At 51.5% G+C, this 17,620-nt stretch overlaps 1 protein-coding gene across 5 annotated transcripts in view; it reads left to right on the top strand.

The window, feature by feature from the left end:
* The window catches only part of sgk1 (serum/glucocorticoid regulated kinase 1), a 103,683-nt gene extending 93,358 nt beyond the window's left edge, over window positions 1-10,325 (top strand). For 4 of the 5 annotated variants that reach the window (XM_036976412.2, XM_090233322.1, XM_036976413.2 and 1 more), the window contains 3 exons: window positions 7,179-7,334; window positions 8,402-8,491; window positions 8,915-10,325. In XM_036976412.2, the coding sequence (XP_036832307.2) occupies window positions 7,179-7,334; window positions 8,402-8,491; window positions 8,915-9,082 (414 nt within the window). In that variant the 3' untranslated portion in view covers window positions 9,083-10,325. The remainder of the gene's footprint in view (window positions 1-7,178; window positions 7,335-8,401; window positions 8,492-8,914) is intronic. The other variant, XM_090233323.1, reaches the window with a different exon arrangement.
* Window positions 10,326-17,620: the final 7,295 nt, after the last annotated feature.

The raw sequence follows: 17,620 nt of genomic DNA, 5'->3' as shown, positions 1-17,620 counted from the left end.
CAAGTGGAATCCATACCCAACTCTGTGGAGATCACATGGGCCTCAAGTGGAATCCATGCCCAACTCTGTGGAGATCGCATGGGCCTCAAGTGGAATCCATACCCAACTCTGTGGAGATCACATGGGCCTCAAGTGGAATCCATGCCCAACTCTGTGGAGATCACATGGGCCTCAAGTGGAATCCATACCCAACTCTGTGGAGATCACATGGGCCTCAAGTGGAATCCATACCCAACTCTGTGGAGATCACATGGGCCTCAAGTGTAATCCATACCCAACTCTGTGGAGATCACATGGGCCTCAAGTGGAATCCATACCCAACTCTGTGGAGATCACATGGGCCTCAAGTGGAATCCATACCCAACTCTGTGGAGATCACATGGTCCTCAAGTGGAATCCATACCCAACTCTGTGGAGATCACATGGGCCTCAAGTGGAATCCATACCCAACTCTGTGTAGATCACATGGGCCTCAAGTGGAATCCATACCCAACTCTGTGGAGATCACATGGGCCTCAAGTGGAATCCATACCCAACTCTGTGGAGATCACATGGGCCTCAAGTGGAATCCATGCCCAACTCTGTGGAGATCGCATGGGCCTCAAGTGGAATCCATACCCAACTCTGTGGAGATCACATGGGCCTCAAGTGGAATCCATACCCAACTCTGTGGAGATCACATGGGCCTCAAGTGGAATCCATGCCCAACTCTGTGGAGATCACATGGGCCTCAAGTGGAATCCATACCCAACTCTGTGGAGATCACATGGGCCTCAAGTGGAATCCATACCCAACTCTGTGGAGATCACATGGGCCTCAAGTGGAATCCATACCCAACTCTGTGGAGATCACATGGGCCTCAAGTGGAATCCATACCCAACTCTGTGGAGATCACATGGGCCTCAAGTGGAATCCATACCCAACTCTGTGGAGATCACATGGTCCTCAAGTGGAATCCATACCCAACTCTGTGGAGATCACATGGGCCTCAAGTGGAATCCATACCCAACTCTGTGTAGATCACATGGGCCTCAAGTGGAATCCATACCCAACTCTGTGGAGATCACATGGGCCTCAAGTGGAATCCATACCCAACTCTGTGGAGATCACATGGGCCTCAAGTGTAATCCATACCCAACTCTGTGGAAACCACATGGGCCTCAAGTGTAATCCATACCCAACTCTGTGGAGATCACATGGGTCTCAAGTGGAATCCATACCCAACTCTGTGGAGATCACATGGGTCTCAAGTGGAATCCATACCCAACTCTGTGGAGATCACATGGGCCTCAAGTGGAATCCATACCCAGCTATGTGGAGATCACATGGGCCTCAAGTGGAATCCATACCCAACTCTGTGTAGATCACATGGGCCTCAAGTGGAATCCATACCCAACTCTGTGGAGATCACATGGGCCTCAAGTGGAATCCATACCCAACTCTGTGGAGATCACATGGGCCTCAAGTGGAATCCATACCCAACTCTGTGGAGATCACATGGGCCTCAAGTGGAATCCATACCCAACTCTGTGGAGATCACATGGGCCTCAAGTGGAATCCATACCCAACTCTGTGGAGATCACATGGGCCTCAACTGGAATCCATACCCAACTCTGTGGAGATCGCATGGGCCTCAAGTGGAATCCATACCCAACTCTGTGGAGATCACATGGGCCTCAAGTGGAATCCATACCCAACTCTGTGGAGATCGCATGGGCCTCAAGTGGAATCCATACCCAACTCTGTGGAGATCACATGGGCCTCAAGTGGAATCCATACCCAACTCTGTGGAGATCACATGGGCCTCAAGTGGAATCCATACCCAACTCTGTGGAGATCACATGGGCCTCAAGTGGAATCCATACCCAACTCTGTGGAGATCACATGGGCCTCAAGTGGAATCCATACCCAACTCTGTGGAGATCACATGGGCCTCAAGTGGAATCCATACCCAACTCTGTGGAGATCACATGGGCCTCAAGTGGAATCAATGCTTGAGACCTGGTTTTAGGAATTATAATTCTAATATTGATTAGTGATGATAAATAAGAAGGTAGTTTATTCTGATTTATAGACAAACACGAGAGAGCACGTTGTTCTCGTCTCCCGGACAGCGAAGTCCAACCCACATGCTGATATAAAACACAGTGGTGAGTTCTGTAGCTAGAACCCGTAATAAACCTGAGTGTGCAGTGATAAGTAGCATCCACATGTTGATATAAAACACAGTGGTGAGTTCTGTAGCTAGAACCCGTAATAAACCTGAGTGTGCAGTGATAAGTAGCATCCACATGTTGATATAAAACACAGTGGTGAGTTCTGTAGCTAGAACCCGTAATAAACCTGAGTGTGCAGTGATAAGTAGCATCCACATGTTGATATAAAACACAGTGGTGAGTTCTGTAGCTAGCACCCGTAATAAACCTGAGTGTGCAGTGATAAGTAGCATCCACATGTTGATATAAAACACAGTGGTGAGTTCTGTAGCCAGAACCCGTAATAAACCTGAGTGTGCAGTGATAAGTAGCATCCACATGTTGATATAAAACACAGTGGTGAGTTCTGTAGCTAGAACCCGTAATAAACCTGAGTGTGCAGTGATAAGTAGCATCCACATGTTGATATAAAACACAGTGGTGAGTTCTGTAGCTAGAACCCGTAATAAACCTGAGTGTGCAGTGATAAGTAGCATCCACATGTTGATATAAAACACAGTGGTGAGTTCTGTAGCTAGAACCCGTAATAAACCTGAGTGTGCAGTGATAAGTAGCATCCACATGTTGATATAAAACACAGTGGTGAGTTCTGTAGCTAGAACCCGTAATAAACCTGAGTGTGCAGTGATAAGTAGCATCCACATGTTGATATAAAACACAGTGGTGAGTTCTGTAGCCAGAACCCGTAATAAACCTGAGTGTGCAGTGATAAGTAGCATCCACATGTTGATATAAAACACAGTGGTGAGTTCTGTAGCTAGCAACCCGTAATAAACCTGAGTGTGCAGTGATAAGTAACATCCACATGTTGATATAAAACACAGTGGTGAGTTCTGTAGCTAGAACCCGTAATAAACCTGAGTGTGCAGTGATAAGTAGCATCCACATGTTGATATAAAACACAGTGGTGAGTTCTGTAGCTAGAACCCGTAATAAACCTGAGTGTGCAGTGATAAGTAGCATCCACATGTTGATATAAAACACAGTGGTGAGTTCTGTAGCCAGAACCCGTAATAAACCTGAGTGTGCAGTGATAAGTAGCATGCACATGTTGATATAAAACACAGTGGTGAGTTCTGTAGCTAGCAACCCGTAATAAACCTGAGTGTGCAGTGATAAGTAGCATCCACATGTTGATATAAAACACAGTGGTGTGTTCTGTAGCTAGAACCCGTAATAAACCTGAGTGTGCAGTGATAAGTAGCATCCACATGTTGATATAAAACACAGTGGTGAGTTCTGTAGCTAGCACCCGTAATAAACCTGAGTGTGCAGTGATAAGTAGCATCCACATGTTGATATAAAACACAGTGGTGAGTTCTGTAGCTAGAACCCGTAATAAACCTGAGTGTGCAGTGATAAGTAGCATCCACATGTTGATATAAAACACAGTGGTGAGTTCTGTAGCTAGAACCCGTAATAAACCTGAGTGTGCAGTGATAAGTAGCATCCACATGTTGATATAAAACACAGTGGTGAGTTCTGTAGCTAGAACCCGTAATAAACCTGAGTGTGCAGTGATAAGTAGCATCCACATGTTGATATAAAACACAGTGGTGAGTTCTGTGGCTAGAACCCGTAATAAACCTGAGTGTGCAGTGATAAGTAGCATCCACATGTTGATATAAAACACAGTGGTGAGTTCTGTAGCCAGAACCCGTAATAAACCTGAGTGTGCAGTGATAAGTAGCATCCACATGTTGATATAAAACACAGTGGTGAGTTCTGTAGCTAGCAACCCGTAATAAACCTGAGTGTGCAGTGATAAGTAGCATCCACATGTTGATATAAAACACAGTGGTGTGTTCTGTAGCTAGAACCCGTAATAAACCTGAGTGTGCAGTGATAAGTAGCATCCACATGTTGATATAAAACACAGTGGTGAGTTCTGTAGCTAGCACCCGTAATAAACCTGAGTGTGCAGTGATAAGTAGCATCCACATGTTGATATAAAACACAGTGGTGAGTTCTGTAGCTAGAACCCGTAATAAACCTGAGTGTGCAGTGATAAGTAGCATCCACATGTTGATATAAAACACAGTGGTGAGTTCTGTAGCCAGAACCCGTAATAAACCTGAGTGTGCAGTGATAAGTAGCATCCACATGTTGATATAAAACACAGTTCTGTAGCCAGAACCCGTAATAAACCTGAGTGTGCAGTGATAAGTAGCATCCACATGTTGATATAAAACACAGTGGTGAGTTCTGTAGCCAGAACCCGTAATAAACCTGAGTGTGCAGTGATAAGTAGCATCCACATGTTGATATAAAACACAGTGGTGAGTTCTGTAGCCAGAACCCGTAATAAACCTGAGTGTGCAGTGATAAGTAGCATCCACATGTTGATATAAAACACAGTGGTGAGTTCTGTAGCCAGAACCCGTAATAAACCTGAGTGTGCAGTGATAAGTAGCATCCACATGTTGATATAAAACACAGTGGTGAGTTCTGTAGCCAGAACCCGTAATAAACCTGAGTGTGCAGTGATAAGTAGCATCCACATGTTGATATAAAACACAGTGGTGAGTTCTGTAGCTAGCAACCCGTAATAAACCTGAGTGTGCAGTGATAAGTAGCATCCACATGTTGATATAAAACACAGTGGTGAGTTCTGTAGCCAGAACCCGTAATAAACCTGAGTGTGCAGTGATAAGTAGCATCCACATGTTGATATAAAACACAGTGGTGAGTTCTGTAGCTAGCAACCCGTAATAAACCTGAGTGTGCAGTGATAAGTAGCATCCACATGTTGATATAAAACACAGTGGTGAGTTCTGTAGCTAGAACCCGTAATAAACCTGAGTGTGCAGTGATAAGTAGCATCCACATGTTGATATAAAACACAGTGGTGAGTTCTGTAGCTAGAACCCGTAATAAACCTGAGTGTGCAGTGATAAGTAGCATCCACATGTTGATATAAAACACAGTGGTGAGTTCTGTAGCCAGAACCCGTAATAAACCTGAGTGTGCAGTGATAAGTAGCATCCACATGTTGATATAAAACACAGTGGTGAGTTCTGTAGCTAGCAACCCGTAATAAACCTGAGTGTGCAGTGATAAGTAGCATCCACATGTTGATATAAAACACAGTGGTGAGTTCTGTAGCTAGCAACCCGTAATAAACCTGAGTGTGCAGTGATAAGTAGCATCCACATGTTGATATAAAACACAGTGGTGAGTTCTGTAGCTAGAACCCGTAATAAACCTGAGTGTGCAGTGATAAGTAGCATCCACATGTTGATATAAAACACAGTGGTGAGTTCTGTAGCTAGAACCCGTAATAAACCTGAGTGTGCAGTGATAAGTAGCATCCACATGTTGATATAAAACACAGTGGTGAGTTCTGTAGCCAGAACCCGTAATAAACCTGAGTGTGCAGTGATAAGTAGCATCCACATGTTGATATAAAACACAGTGGTGAGTTCTGTAGCTAGCAACCCGTAATAGACCTGAGTGTGCAGTGATAAGTAGCATCCACATGTTGATATAAAACACAGTGGTGAGTTCTGTTGCCAGAACCCGTAATAAACCTGAGTGTGCAGTGATAAGTAGCATCCACATGTTGATATAAAACACAGTGGTGAGTTCTGTAGCTAGCAACCCGTAATAAACCTGAGTGTGCAGTGATAAGTAGCATCCACATGTTGATATAAAACACAGTGGTGAGTTCTGTAGCTAGAACCCGTAATAAACCTGAGTGTGCAGTGATAAGTAGCATCCACATGTTGATATAAAACACAGTGGTGAGTTCTGTAGCTAGAACCCGTAATAAACCTGAGTGTGCAGTGATAAGTAGCATCCACATGTTGATATAAAACACAGTGGTGAGTTCTGTAGCCAGAACCCGTAATAAACCTGAGTGTGCAGTGATAAGTAGCATCCACATGTTGATATAAAACACAGTGATGAGTTCTGTAGCTAGCAACCCGTAATAAACCTGAGTGTGCAGTGATAAGTAGCATCCACATGTTGATATAAAACACAGTGGTGAGTTCTGTAGCTAGCAACCCGTAATAAACCTGAGTGTGCAGTGATAAGTAGCATCCACATGTTGATATAAAACACAGTGGTGAGTTCTGTAGCTAGAACCCGTAATAAACCTGAGTGTGCAGTGATAAGTAGCATCCACATGTTGATATAAAACACAGTGGTGAGTTCTGTAGCTAGAACCCGTAATAAACCTGAGTGTGCAGTGATAAGTAGCATCCACATGTTGATATAAAACACAGTGGTGAGTTCTGTAGCCAGAACCCGTAATAAACCTGAGTGTGCAGTGATAAGTAGCATCCACATGTTGATATAAAACACAGTGGTGAGTTCTGTAGCTAGCAACCCGTAATAAACCTGAGTGTGCAGTGATAAGTAGCATCCACATGTTGATATAAAACACAGTGGTGAGTTCTGTAGCTAGAACCCGTAATAAACCTGAGTGTGCAGTGATAAGTAGCATCCACATGTTGATATAAAACACAGTGGTGAGTTCTGTAGCTAGAACCCGTAATAAACCTGAGTGTGCAGTGATAAGTAGCATCCACATGTTGATATAAAACACAGTGGTGAGTTCTGTAGCCAGAACCCGTAATAAACCTGAGTGTGCAGTGATAAGTAGCATCCACATGTTGATATAAAACACAGTGGTGAGTTCTGTAGCTAGAACCCGTAATAAACCTGAGTGTGCAGTGATAAGTAGCATCCAGAGATTTAAGTGCTGATGCCGTAGCATGAACATCATAATCTATAACAGACATAAAAGTAGCACAATTTGTCTTCTATTTGTAGAGGACAAACATGTCCTGTTTCTATAGAGGAAGCCAAGCTTGATTTTTTTTTTTGTTGTCGTTTACAAAGTTTGTCAATATAGTCAGGTGTCTAACTGTGTCTCTCCTCAGCCTCTTCAGACTCATTGTCTGCCTTCTGGTTATAGCAGCACCATGTGTCTAACTGCTACCTGTCTGTCCTCAGCCTCCGTTCTACAGTCGTAACACAGCAGAGATGTACGACAACATCCTGAACAAGCCCCTGCAGCTCAAACCCAACATCTCTAACGCTGCCAGGCACATACTGGAGGGACTGCTGCAGAAAGATCGCACACAACGACTGGGACACAGCCACGACTTCGTGAGTGTGTGTGTGTGTCCAGTGGGTTGTTAGTGTTTTGATTAACTTGTTGGCCTCTCCTAACTCTCTCTGTCTCTGTTCTCTCTCTTTCTGTCTCTCTCTCAATCTCACCCCCCCTTCTCTCTCTCTCTCTCTCGATCTCACCCCCCCTTCTCTCTCTCTCTCTATCTCACCCCCCTCTCTCTCTCTCTATCTCACCCCCCCTTCTCTCACTCTATCTCACCCCCCTCTCTCTCTCTATCTCACCCCCCTCTCTCTCTATCTCACCCCCCCTCTCTCTATCTCTCTCTATCTCACCCCCCTCTCTCTCTCTCTATCTCACCCCCCCTTCTCTCACTCTATCTCACCCCCCTCTCTCCCTCTATCTCACCCCCTCTCTCTCTCTATCTCACCCCTCTCTCTCTCTATCTCACCTCCCCTCTCCCTCTATCTCACCCCCCTCTCTCTCTCCCTCTCTCTCTATCTCACCCCCCCTCTCTCTCTCTTCCTCTCTCTGTCTCTCTCTCACCCCCTCCCCTCTCTCTCTCTCTGTCTCTCTCTCTCACCCCTCTCTCTCTCTCCCTCTCTCCCCCTCGCTCTCACCTCCCCTCTCTCTCTCTCTCTCTCTCCTCCCCTCTCTCTCTCTCCCCCTCTCTCTCTCACCTCCCCCCTCTCTCTCTCCCTCTCTCCCCCTCTCTCTCTCACCTCCCCTCTCTCTCTCTCACCTCCCCCCTCTCTCCCCCTCTCTCTCTCACCTCCCCTCTCTCTCTCACCCCCCTCCCCTCTCTCTCTCTGTCTCTCTCTCTCTCTCACCCCTCTCTCCCCCTCTCTCTCACCTCCCCTCTCTCTCTCTTCCCCTCTCTCTCTCACCTCCCCTCTCTCTCTCTCTCCCTCTCTCTCTCACCTCCCCTCTCTCTCTCTCCCCCTCTCTCTCTCACCTCCCCCCTCTCTCTCTCTCTCTCCCTCTCTCTGTCTCTCTCTCTCTCCCTCTCTTTGTCTCTCTCTCTCTCCCTCTCTCTGTCTCTCTCTCCCTCTCTCTGTCTCTCTCTCTCACCTCCCCTCTCTCTCTCTCTCTCTCTCTCTCTCAGGAGGAGATCATGAACCACATGTTCTTCTCCCCCATCAACTGGGATGCCCTGACCGCTAAGAAGCTCACCCCCCCTTTCAACCCAAACGTGGTACGCCCCCCTTCAATAGCACAACATACTTTTTAGGAACTTTAATAGGAAAATACATTTTATTCTGCCATGTTCAAAATAAAATCTTAACATCTCAACTCATCTTTACACAAAAGCTAGTCTATTGTGTACCATTATGTCTCTCTATCTTTGTCTCTGTCTCTCTCTCTCTCTCTCTGTCTCTCTCTCTCTGTCTCTCTCTCTGTCTCTCTCTCTCTCTCTCTGTCTCTCTCTCTCTGTCTCTCTCTCTGTATGTCTCTCTCTCTGTCTGTCTCTCTCTCTCTGTCTCTCTCTGTCTCTCTGTCTCTGTCTGTCTCTCTCTGTCTCTCTCTCTCTGTCTCTGTCTCTCTCTGTCTCTGTCTCTCTATCTCTGTCTCTCTCTCTCTGTCTGTCTCTCTCTCTCTGTCTCTCTCCCCCCTACAGACGGGCCCTAATGACCTTCGTCACTTTGATCCAGAATTCACAGACGAGCCCGTCCCCTCTTCCATTGGCTGTTCTCCTGACTCCTCCCTCATCACTGCCAGCATCACGGAGGCAGCCGATGCCTTCCTAGGGTTCAGCTATGCACCCTCCATGGGCTCATACCTGTAGGATATCATACCTGTAGGATATCACACCTGTAGGATATCACACCTGTAGGATATCATACCTGTAGGATATCATATGTACTCCTACCTATAGGATATCATATGTACTCCTACCTATAGGATATCATATGCACTCCTACCTAAAAGATATCATATGTACTCCTACCTATAGGATATCATATGTACTCCTACCTATAGGATATCATATGTACTCCTACCTATAGGATATCATATGTACTCCTTTCTATAGGACACATCATAAACATCCCTATTCACTAACGAAATAGGAACAATCCCCCAAATCCCGGGGGTACACACCTGTAGTTCTACCCCCCCCCCCCCCCCCCCCCCCCCAACCCTAAGGGAGAGGTAGATCTGAATGTTCCGGAAGACAGAGAGCCGAGGTGGGGGGGACGTTCGCTCTTTAAGAGGTGCCTTTATAAAGAAGATCTTCTCTCTCCATCACACTTGTCCGTTCTGCTTCATCCTGTCTCGCACTGATGACTCATGGGTCTGTCCCAAATAGCACCCTATTCCCTATATAGTGCACTACTTTAGACCAGAGCCCTATTCCCTATATAGTACACTACTTTAGACCAGAGCCCTATTCCCTATATAGTACACTACTTTAGACCAGAGCCCTATTCCCTATATAGTACATTACTTTAGACCAGAGCCCTATTCCCTATATAGTGCACTACTTTAGACCAGAGCCCTATTCCCTATATAGTGCACTACTTTAGACCAGAGCCCTATTCCCTATATAGTACACTACTTTAGACCAGAGCCCTATTCCCTATATAGTACACTACTTTAGACCAGAGCCCTATTCCCTATATAGAACACTACTGTTGACCAGAGCCCTATTCCCTACATAGTACACTACTTTAGACCAGAGCCCTATTCCCTATATAGTACATTACTTTAGACCAGAGCCCTATTCCCTATATAGTGCACTACTTTAGACCAGAGCCCTATTCCCTATATAGTGCACTACTTTAGACCAGAGCCCTATTCCCTAAGTAGTGCACTACTTTAGACCAGAGCCCTATTCCCTATATAGAACACTACTGTTGACCAGAGCCCTATTTCCTATATAGTGCACTACTTTAGACCAGAACCCTATTCCCTATATAGAACACTACTGTTGACCAGAGCCCTATTCCCTATATAGTGCACTATTTTAGACCAGAGCCCTATTCCCTATATAGTGCACTACTTTAGACCAGAACCCTATTCCCTATATAGTGCACTGCTATAGACCAGAGCCCTATTCCCTATATAGTGCACTACTTTAGATCAGAGCCCTATTCCCTATATAGTGCACTACTTTAGACCAGAACCCTATTCCCTATATAGTGCACTGCTATAGACCAGAGCCCTATTCCCTATATAGTGCACTACTTTAGACCAGAACCCTATTCCCTATATAGTGCACTACTTTAGACCAGAGCCCTATTCCCGACGAGTCGTCTCTCCACGCTGAAACGTCCCGACGAGTCCCTACTCCCTAATCGCTACTCCCCCCCCTCCTCCCCTTAGATCCGTCCTCTCCCCTACTCCCTAATCGCTACTCCCCCCCCTCCTCCCCTTAGATCCGTCCTCTCCCCTACTCCCTAATCGCTACTCCCCCCCCTCCTCCCCTTAGATCCGTCTCCTCCCCTACTCCCTAATCGCTACACCCCCCCTCCTCCCCTTAGATCCGTCCTCTCCCCTACTCCCTACCCCCTAATCGCTACGCCCCCCCTCCTCCCCTTAGATCCGTCCTCTCCCCTACTCCCTACCCCCTAATCGCTACGCCCCCCCTCCTCCCCTTAGATCCGTCCTCTCCCCTACTCCCTACCCCCTAATCGCTACGCCCCCCCTCCTCCCCTTAGGTCCGTCCTCTCCCCTACCCCCTAATCGCTACGCCCCCCCTCCTCCTCCCCTTAGATCCGTCCTCTCCCCTACCCCCTAATCGCTACTCCCCCCCTCCTCCCCTTAGATCTGTCCTCTCCCCTACTCCCTAATCGCTACGCCCCCCCTCCTCCCCTTAGATCCGTCCTCTCCCCTACTCCCTAATCGCTACGCCCCCCCCTCCTCCCCTTAGATCTGTCCTCTCCCCTACTCCCTAATCGCTACTCCCCTCCTCCTCCCTTTAGATCCGTCCTCTCCCCTACCCCCTAATCGCTACACCCCCCCTCCTCCCCTTAGATCCGTCCTCTCCCCTACCCCCTAATCGCTACGCCCCCCCTCCTCCCCTTAGATCCGTCCTCTCCCCTACCCCCTAATCGCTACTCCCCTCCTCCTCCTCTTAGATCTGTCCTCTCCCCTACTCCCTAATCGCTACGCCCCCCCTCCTCCCCTTAGATCCGTCCTCTCCCCTACCCCCTAATCGCTACTCCCCCCCTCCTCCCCTTAGATCTGTCCTCTCCCCTACCCCCTAATCGCTACTCCCCTCCTCCTCCCCTTAGATCCGTCCTCTCCCCTACTCCCTACTCCCTAATCGCTACGCCCCCCCTGCTCCCCTTAGATCCGTCCTCTCCCCTACTCCCTAATCGCTACGCCCCCCCTCCTCCCCTTAGATCCGTCCTCTCCCCTACCCCCTAATCGCTACTCCCCTCCTCCTCCTCTTAGATCTGTCCTCTCCCCTACTCCCTAATCGCTACTCCCCTCCTCCTCCCCTTAGATCTGTCCTCTCCCCTACTCCCTAATCGCTACGCCCCCCCTCCTCCTCCCCTTAGATCTGTCCTCTCCCCTACCCCCTAATCGCTACGCCCCCCCCTCCTCCTCCCCTTAGATCCGTCCTCTCCCCTACCCCCTAATCGCTACGCCCCCCCTCCTCCCCCCCTTAGATCCGTCCTCTCCCCTACTCCCTAATCGCTACTCCCCCCCTCCTCCCCTTAGATCCGTCCTCTCCCCTACCCCCTAATCGCTACTCCCCACCCTCCTCCCCTTAGATCCGTCCTCTCCCCTACTCCCTAATCGCTACGCCCCCCCTCCTCCCCTTAGATCCGTCCTCTCCCCTACCCCCTAATCGCTACTCCCCCCCCTCCTCCCCTTAGATCCGTCCTCTCCCCTACTCCCTACTCCCTAATCGCTACTCCCCCCCTCCTCCCCTTAGATCCGTCCTCTCCCCTACCCCCTAATCGCTACTCCCCCCCTCCTCCCCTTAGATCCGTCCTCTCCCCTACTCCCTAATCGCTACGCCCCCCCTCCTCCCCTTAGATCCGTCCTCTCCCCTACTCCCTAATCGCTACGCCCCCCCTCCTCCCCTTAGATCCGTCCTCTCCCCTACCCCCTAATCGCTACTCCCCCCCCTCCTCCCCTTAGATCCGTCCTCTCCCCTACTCCCTACTCCCTAATCGCTACGCCCCCCCTGCTCCCCTTAGATCCGTCCTCTCCCCTACTCCCTAATCGCTACGCCCCCCCTCCTCCCCTTAGATCCGTCCTCTCCCCTACCCCCTAATCGCTACTCCCCCCCTCCTCCCCTTAGATCCGTCCTCTCCCCAACTCCCCTACCCCCTAATCGCTACGCCCCCCCCTCCTCCCCTTAGATCCGTCCTCTCCCCTACTCCCCTACCCCCTAATCGCTACACCCCCCCTCCTCCCCTTAGATCCGTCCTCTCCCCTACCCCCTAATCGCTACGCCCCCCCCTCCTCCCCTTAGATCTGTCCTCTCCCCTACTCCCTAATCGCTACTCCCCCCCTCCTCCCCTTAGATCCGTCCTCTCCCCTACTCCCTACCCCCTAATCGCTACTCCCCCCCTCCTCCCCTTAGATCTGTCCTCTCCCCTACCCCCTAATCGCTACGCCCCCCCCTCCTCCCCTTAGATCCGTCCTCTCCCCTACTCCCTAATCGCTACTCCCCACCCTCCTCCCCTTAGATCCGTCCTCTCCCCTACCCCCTAATCGCTACACCCCCCCTCCTCCCCTTAGATCCGTCCTCTCCCCTACCCCCTAATCGCTACTCCCCCCCTCCTCCCCTTAGATCTGTCCTCTCCCCTACTCCCTAATCGCTACGCCCCCCCTCCTCCCCTTAGATCTGTCCTCTCCCCTACTCCCTAATCGCTACTCCCCCCCTCCTCCCCTTAGACCTGTCCTCTCCCCTACTCCCTAATCGCTACTCCCCTCCTCCTCCCCTTAGATCTGTCCTCTCCCCTACCCCCTAATCGCTACTCCCCTCCTCCTCCCCTTAGATCTGTCCTCTCCCCTACCCCCTAATCGCTACTCCCCCCCTCCTCCCCTTAGGTCTGTCCTCTCCCCTACTCCCTAATCGCTACGCCCCCCCCCCTCCTCCCCTTAGATCCGTCCTCTCCCCTACCCCCTAATCGCTACTCCCCCCCTCCTCCCCTTAGATCCGTCCTCTCCCCTACCCCCTAATCGCTACTCCCCTCCTCCTCCCTTTAGATCTGTCCTCTCCCCTACTCCCTAATCGCTACACCCCCCCTCCTCCCCTTAGATCCGTCCTCTCCCCTACCCCCTAATCGCTACGCCCCCCCTCCTCCCCTTAGATCTGTCCTCTCCCCTACTCCCTAATCGCTACACCCCCCCTCCTCCCCTTAGATCCGTCCTCTCCCCTACTCCCTACCCCCTAATCGCTACTCCCCCCCTCCTCCCCTTAGATCCGTCCTCTCCCCTACCCACTAATCGCTACTCCCCTCCTCCTCCCCTTAGATCTGTCCTCTCCCCTACTCCCTAATCGCTACTCCCCCCCTCCTCCCCTTAGATCCGTCCTCTCCCCTACCCCCTAATCGCTACTCCCCCCCTCCTCCCCTTAGATCCGTCCTCTCCCCTACTCCCTAATCGCTACTCCCCCCTCCTCCCCTTAGATCCGTCCTCTCCCCTACTCCCTACTCCCTAATCGCTACTCCCCCCCTCCTGCCCTTAGATCCGTCCTCTCCCCTACTCCCTACTCCCTAATCGCTACTCCCCCCCTCCTCCCCTTAGATCTGTCCTCTCCCCTACCCCCTAATCGCTACTCCCCCCCTCCTCCCCTTAGATCCGTCCTCTCCCCTACTCCCTAATCGCTACTCCCCCCCTCCTCCCCTTAGATCCGTCCTCTCCCCTACCCCCTAATCGCTACTCCCCCCCTCCTCCCCTTAGATCTGTCCTCTCCTCTACTCCCTAATCGCTACGCCCCCCCCTCCTCCCCTTAGATCCGTCCTCTCCCCTACCCCCTAATCGCTACGCCCCCCCTCCTCCCCTTAGATCTGTCCTCTCCCCTACCCCCTAATCGCTACTCCCCTCCTCCTCCCCTTAGATCTGTCCTCTCCCCTACCCCCTAATCGCTACTCCCCCCCTCCTCCCCTTAGGTCTGTCCTCTCCCCTACTCCCTAATCGCTACGCCCCCCCCCCTCCTCCCCTTAGATCCGTCCTCTCCCCTACCCCCTAATCGCTACTCCCCCCCTCCTCCCCTTAGATCCGTCCTCTCCCCTACCCCCTAATCGCTACTCCCCTCCTCCTCCCTTTAGATCTGTCCTCTCCCCTACTCCCTAATCGCTACACCCCCCCTCCTCCCCTTAGATCCGTCCTCTCCCCTACCCCCTAATCGCTACGCCCCCCCTCCTCCCCTTAGATCTGTCCTCTCCCCTACTCCCTAATCGCTACACCCCCCCTCCTCCCCTTAGATCCGTCCTCTCCCCTACTCCCTACCCCCTAATCGCTACTCCCCCCCTCCTCCCCTTAGATCCGTCCTCTCCCCTACCCACTAATCGCTACTCCCCTCCTCCTCCCCTTAGATCTGTCCTCTCCCCTACTCCCTAATCGCTACTCCCCCCCTCCTCCCCTTAGATCCGTCCTCTCCCCTACCCCCTAATCGCTACTCCCCCCCTCCTCCCCTTAGATCCGTCCTCTCCCCTACTCCCTAATCGCTACTCCCCCCTCCTCCCCTTAGATCCGTCCTCTCCCCTACTCCCTACTCCCTAATCGCTACTCCCCCCCTCCTGCCCTTAGATCCGTCCTCTCCCCTACTCCCTACTCCCTAATCGCTACTCCCCCCCTCCTCCCCTTAGATCTGTCCTCTCCCCTACCCCCTAATCGCTACTCCCCCCCTCCTCCCCTTAGATCCGTCCTCTCCCCTACTCCCTAATCGCTACTCCCCCCCTCCTCCCCTTAGATCCGTCCTCTCCCCTACCCCCTAATCGCTACTCCCCCCCTCCTCCCCTTAGATCTGTCCTCTCCTCTACTCCCTAATCGCTACGCCCCCCCCTCCTCCCCTTAGATCCGTCCTCTCCCCTACCCCCTAATCGCTACGCCCCCCCTCCTCCCCTTAGATCTGTCCTCTCCCCTACTCCCTAATCGCTACGCCCCCCCTCCTCCCCTTAGATCCGTCCTCTCCCCTACCCCCTAATCGCTACTCCCCCCCTCCTCCCCTTAGATCCGTCCTCTCCCCTACCCCCTAATCGCTACTCCCCTCCTCCTCCCCTTAGATCTGTCCTCTCCCCTACTCCCTAATCGCTACACCCCCCCTCCTCCCCTTAGATCTGTCCTCTCCCCTACCCCCTAATCGCTACGCCCCCCCTCCTCCCCTTAGATCCGTCCTCTCCCCTACTCCCTAATCGCTACGCCCCCCCCTCCTCCCCTTAGATCCGTCCTCTCCCCTACCCCCTAATCGCTACGCCCCCCCTCCTCCCCTTAGATCTGTCCTCTCCCCTACCCCCTAATCGCTACGCCCCCCCCTCCTCCCCTTAGATCCGTTCTCTCCCCTACCCCCTAATCGCTACGCCCCCCCCCTCCTCCCCTTAGATCCGTCCTCTCCCCTACTCCCTAATCGCTACTCCCCCCCCTCCTCCCCTTAGATCCGTCTCCTCCCCTACTCCCTAATCGCTACTCCCCCCCTCCTCCCCTTAGATCCGTCCTCTCCCCTACCCCCTAATCGCCACTCCCCCCCTCCTCCCCTTAGATCCGTCCTCTCCCCTACCCCCTAATCGCTACGCCCCCCCTCCTCCCCTTAGATCCGTCCTCTCCCCTACCCCCTAATCGCTACTCCCCCCCTCCTCCCCTTAGATCCGTCCTCTCCCCTACCCCCTAATCGCTACACCCCCCCTCCTCCCCTTAGATCCGTCCTCTCCCCTACTCCCTACTCCCTAATCGCTACACCCCCCCTCCTCCCCTTAGATCCGTCCTCTCCCCTACTCCCTAATCGCTACGCCCCCCCCTCCTCCCCTTAGATCCGTCCTCTCCCCTACCCCCTAATCGCTACGCCCCCCCCTCCTCCCCTTAGATCCGTCCTCTCCCCTACCCCCTAATCGCTACACCCCCCCTCAGATCCGTCCTCTCCCCTACTCCCTACTCCCTAATCGCTACGCCCCCCCTCCTCCCCTTAGATCCGTCCTCTCCCCTACTCCCCACCCCCTAATCGCTACTCCCCCCCTCCTCCCCTTAGATCCGTCCTCTCCCCTACCCCCTAATCGCTACACCCCCCCTCCTCCCCTTAGATCCGTCCTCTCCCCTACCCCCTAATCGCTACACCCCCCCTCCTCCCCTTAGATCCGTCCTCTCCCCTACTCCCTAATCGCTACTCCCCCCCTCCTCCCCTTAGATCTGTCCTCTCCCCTACTCCCTAATCGCTACTCCCCACCCTCCTCCCCTTAGATCCGTCCTCTCCCCTACCCCCTAATCGCTACACCCCCACTCCTCCCCTTAGATCCGTCCTCTCCCCTACCCCCTAATCGTTACGCCCCCCCTCCTCCCCTTAGATCCGTCCTCTCCCCTACCCCCTAATCGTTACGCCCCCCTCCTCCCCTTAGATCCGTCCTCTCCCCTACCCCCTAATCGCTACTCCCCCCCTCCTCCCCTTAGATCTGTCCTCTCCCCTACTCCCTAATCGCTACTCCCCCCCTCCTCCCCTTAGATCCGTCCTCTCCCCTACTCCCTACTCCCTAATCGCTACTCCCCCCCTCCTCCCCTTAGATCCGTCCTCTCCCCTACTCCCTACTCCCTAATCGCTACTCCCCCCCTCCTCCCCTTAGTCTTCCAGTCTCCTCTTGATGATGTAGTGATGATTCAACGTTGTCTGAACTCAACATTCCATTTTAATATTGAGTGCGATGTGTTTTAAGTTTGTTTGTTTATCTGGAGTCTGTTTGTGTACTGGTATTAATGTATATGGAACGGGAAACTAAATGTTTAAATAATGTATGGAACTAATTCATCTTAAATGTAAATGTCTATTAAAATACATCTACAAAAAATAAATCAGGAGTGCTGACATTGGTGTGTGTGTGTGTGAGTGTGTGCTCATGGCAATAATGCCATTCCAACATAGCACACTAGTGTACACTACCACAGGTTATAATGCCATTCCAACATAGCACACTAGTGTACACTACCACAGGTTATAATGCCATTCCAACAGAGCACACTAGTGTACACTACCACAGGTTATAATGCCATTCCAACAGAGCACACTAGTGTACACTACCACAGGTTATAATGCCATTCCAACAGAGCACACTAGTGTACACTACTACCTCCACTACCACAGGTTATAATACCATTCCAACAGAGCACACTAGTGTACACTACCACAGGTTATAATGCCATTCCAACAGAGCACACT

This window comes from Oncorhynchus mykiss, chromosome 4 (genome assembly GCF_057628025.1).
Source record: "Oncorhynchus mykiss isolate SJ-2025 chromosome 4, ASM5762802v1, whole genome shotgun sequence".
NCBI lineage: Eukaryota > Metazoa > Chordata > Actinopteri > Salmoniformes > Salmonidae > Oncorhynchus > Oncorhynchus mykiss.
Note: the sequence above shows the minus strand (reverse complement) of the source record. Positions and strands in the feature narration are given on the sequence as shown.